Below are 3,648 nucleotides of genomic sequence, written 5' to 3' on the forward strand. Positions count from 1 at the left end.
AATGGGGATGCTCCGGGCAGGATGCCTGGAGCTGGGGGGGCAGGGTGTACTCTGGGCAGGGGGGGATGCCCAGGGCAGGGGTGGGATGCTCAGGGCTGATGGGGACACTTGGCGGGGGGGGGGCGGGAGACCGCCGGGGGCGCTCACTGTGCTGGTTGATGAGCATGCGGATCGAGATGCGGCTCAGGTAGAAGCGGTCGAGGAAGTACTGGATGTTCTGGTTGGAGACGGGGTCGTCCCCGTACGCCTCCTTGTACTCGATGACCCCCTGTGCCATGGTGGGCACCACGTCGTTGTGCCGGTTGCGGATGGTGACCAGGGCGTCTGTGAATCTGGGGGGGGGACACAGGGATGGAGCTGGGAGGAGCACCCGGTCCGGGCAGAGCTGAAATCCGGGCCAGGTTTTCCCAGGAGCCGGTGGCACCAGGGAAAACCCGGAGCAGAATCCAGTGGCACTGGGATGCTCAGGGCACTGTAGGGTGGGGGGCACTTTGGGGGTCATGTAGGGTGCAGGGTGCCAGGACTCCTCGGTGACACCAGCTCTCACCAGTACGAGTCTGGGAGGAGGTGGCACCCCAAGATGGGGGACAAGGGGTGTCATGGACATGCTGTCCCCCCCAACTTACTGTCCCAGGGTGGCCTGGTCCTCGGGGTCCCTGTCGAGGAACTCCATGATGTCCAGCAGGCTCTGGACGTACCTGGGGAAGGAGCTGGTTACCCCCCACCCGGTACCCCCAAAAAGAGGGGACACCCCGGGGACCCCACACTGGGGTGGCACAGTACCCTAGGGCACTGCCCCATGCAGGGAGAGGGGCTAAGCACCCCCTCAACCAAGACCACCCCCCCCAAAAAAAAGCTACGGCCCCAAGAAACCACCCTGTGCTTGGGGGGGGGGGGGCTCAAACTTATCCCCCCCCCGCTGACACGGTGGCCCTTGGGGACACTTGGGGATGCAGCCCCTCCAACGGGGTGGGGGGCACGAGGGTTGCTGCAACCCGGGGTCCCCAGCACGAGGGCTGTGGGAGCGTGGCACGGCCGAATCCTGCTGCCTGCTGGTGCTGGCAGGGACGGGCAGGGCTGGCAGGGGCTGAGGACGCTGCACAAACAACTCGTCACGTGGCGGCAGTGGGAGAAGGTTCATGCTGCCGGAGCTGGCAAGGGGATACGGCACTTAAAGGGACACCCGGAAACCCCCGTGAGAACACGGACCCCCTGGTAATCAGGCCTGGGTCAGCTTTTTTTGGGGGCAGGATGTGGAGGTGATGCTGCTGACACCCCCCCCTCCGATGGTTGGGGACACCCCGCTGGCATGGGGGTGTCCCCAGAGGGCCTGCAGCTTTGTCACCCAAAGGTATGCCGTGGCACCAGCTGGGTACTACCCTGCCAGCCACCCAACCTTGTCGTGTTGTGTCCCCCCCCCCGGCACCAGCAGCTCCCTCTGGACCTGCTGGGGAGGACAGTTGGTGGCAACGGTGGGACCTGCGGTGGCAACGGGACCCCCCCTGGGCGATGGCGTTAGCAAGAGTCGTGGTGGCAATGAGAGCCGTGCAGGTGACAGCGGCGGGACCCCCCCCGGTGGCACCCAGCTGGGTGACGGTGGTGGGACCCTTCTGAGTGACAACGGTGGGACCTCCAGTAGCGGGACCCTGGGCAGCGGGACCCACAAGTGCCAGTGGTAGGACCCTCGTGATCTACGATGGTGGGACCCCCATGGGCTACAACAGTGGGACCCGTGGTGACAGCAGGACCCATGCAAGTGCCACTGGTGGGACCCTCATGAGCTACAACGGTGGGACCCCCGGCAGCAGGACCCATATAGATGATGGTGGTGACACCTCCACACCCAACGCCATATGGGACTGGGTGGTCCCGGAGGTGGCAGGACTCCCGGTGGCAGCGGCCCCTGCCACCTCCCCGGCTTCGGACCCCCCCCAATCTCACCAGCTCTGCACCAGCTGGACGGACGGGGTGCGCAGGACGCGGTCCGGCAGGAGGTTGATCTCCTTCATGATGTTGGAGAGGCGGACGGGCAGCTCCTGCCGCAGGAAGGCGAAGGAGGTCTTCTCGCAGGCATTGCTGGAGCCTGGCAAGGTGGGGACGGACAGACAGACGGACACGGGCTGAGCCCCAGCTCCATGCCCCCAGCCCCATGGCTGGCTTCGCTCTTGCTGCTCCGCTGGTGGGGACTGGGGGCGTACTGGGAAGACTGGAGCAGAGGAGGCAGGAGCAGGTCCCTGTCCCTGGCTGGAGGGGGACCCTGGAGGGGCTGGGAGGGCTTGGGGGGGACACGGCTCAGCCCACTGGGGAGGGCAGGCTAGGTCCCCAGTGCAGCCCAGACTGGGGCTGGGAGCCCCCCGAGGGCAACTAGGAGGGGAGAAGGACCTGAGCCACCATCAGAGCTGGGGACACCCAAACCAGACCCTCAGCCCAGTGACACTGGGGTGGGGAGAGCCCCTGCCACAGGGACACACCGAGGTGTCCCCAGGACGTGGATGTCCCCAACCAGGAGCCAGTGAGGTGGGGGGGGTTGCGGGGGCAAAGCTGTCCCTGAGCCCCTGGAGGGGCACATCCCTGGGGACAAGGGACACTGGGATGGAGCTGAAATGTGAGGATTTGAGGGGGGTCCTGGTGCTGGTGGGATGGGGCAGAACTGAGGGGGGGGCCAGGCAGAGGCTGGGGACCCCCAGGGTGCAGCCGCCAGTCTCGGCCGGGGACGGTGCGGCCAGGGACATGGGTAAATATAGCGCTGACATTAAAACCCCTGGGGGGGGGGACAGGAGGGGCCCAGGATGGGTGACAGCGATGGGTGGGGGCACCTCCATCTCCCTGGGGTATTTACCTGGGGTGTTTGCTTGGGGGAGACAGACCTCATGTCACCCACCCTGGGGGTGCTGGGGGGGGCCAGGCAGGTATTTACCCGGCTGCAGGGGGGGACTGGGGATGTGCAGGGAACACCTGGCTGGGGGTCCCATGCAGGGGGTTATTTACCTGATGGGGGCAGGAGGTACCCCACGGGGGGGGGTATTTATTGGAGAAGTATTTACCCAGGGGGTATTTACCTGGAGGGGCATGGGGGGGATATCCACCCAGCTGTTCCCCAGGGGGATATTTACCCAGGTTGCTACTTGCCTGCAGAGAGTAACACCCCCCTGTGGGTGGTTATGGGGGAGCAGGGGGGAGACCCCCCCCCCCCAAAACAGAAGCATATCAGGAGACCATATTCCCAGCCCCAGTTATTTACCCGGGACTGGGTATTTCCCAGCAGGGGTAGGGAGGAGAGATATTTACCCGGGACAGAGAGCACTTAGGGGGTAACACCCCCCGCAAAATATAATAACAGGGTATTTGGGGGGATTATAGATACCCAGGCCCAGATACCCACTAGAGCAGATCCCCCCCGGGTATTTATTTACAGGCGCGGGGGGGGGTGGGTGTACTTACCGGGGGGAGGGTGCACGGAGGTCCCTCCCCGGAGCACCGCCCCCAGACCGGGTATTTAGCACGGAGGGGGGGTATTTAGCACAGAGGGGGGATATTTAGCCGGACCGACTGTAATCTAGGAGGAAAGGAGGGAGCGTTCTCCTTCCCGGGACAGCACCCACGACACCGTACCGGGGGTACCCACCCGGGGCGGGGGAGCGGTGGGTC

At 65.0% G+C, this 3,648-nt stretch overlaps 1 protein-coding gene across 1 annotated transcript in view; it reads right to left on the bottom strand.

Annotated features, from left to right (window-relative positions):
* PDK2 (pyruvate dehydrogenase kinase, isozyme 2) overlaps positions 1-2,078 on the bottom strand; it is a 5,173-nt gene extending 3,095 nt beyond the window's left edge. Inside the window, exons 1-3 of the mRNA XM_010585667.1 lie at positions 1,942-2,078; positions 627-698; positions 109-332 (exon numbers count right to left, since the gene is read on the bottom strand). Coding sequence (XP_010583969.1) covers positions 109-332; positions 627-698; positions 1,942-2,009 — 364 coding nt within the window. The 5' untranslated portion in view covers positions 2,010-2,078. The remainder of the gene's footprint in view (positions 1-108; positions 333-626; positions 699-1,941) is intronic.
* Between the last annotated feature and the right edge of the window lie 1,570 nt (positions 2,079-3,648).

The sequence above is a fragment of the Haliaeetus leucocephalus genome, unplaced genomic scaffold (genome assembly GCF_000737465.1).
Source record: "Haliaeetus leucocephalus isolate CR32 unplaced genomic scaffold, Haliaeetus_leucocephalus-4.0 Scaffold110, whole genome shotgun sequence".
Taxonomy (NCBI): domain Eukaryota; kingdom Metazoa; phylum Chordata; class Aves; order Accipitriformes; family Accipitridae; genus Haliaeetus; species Haliaeetus leucocephalus.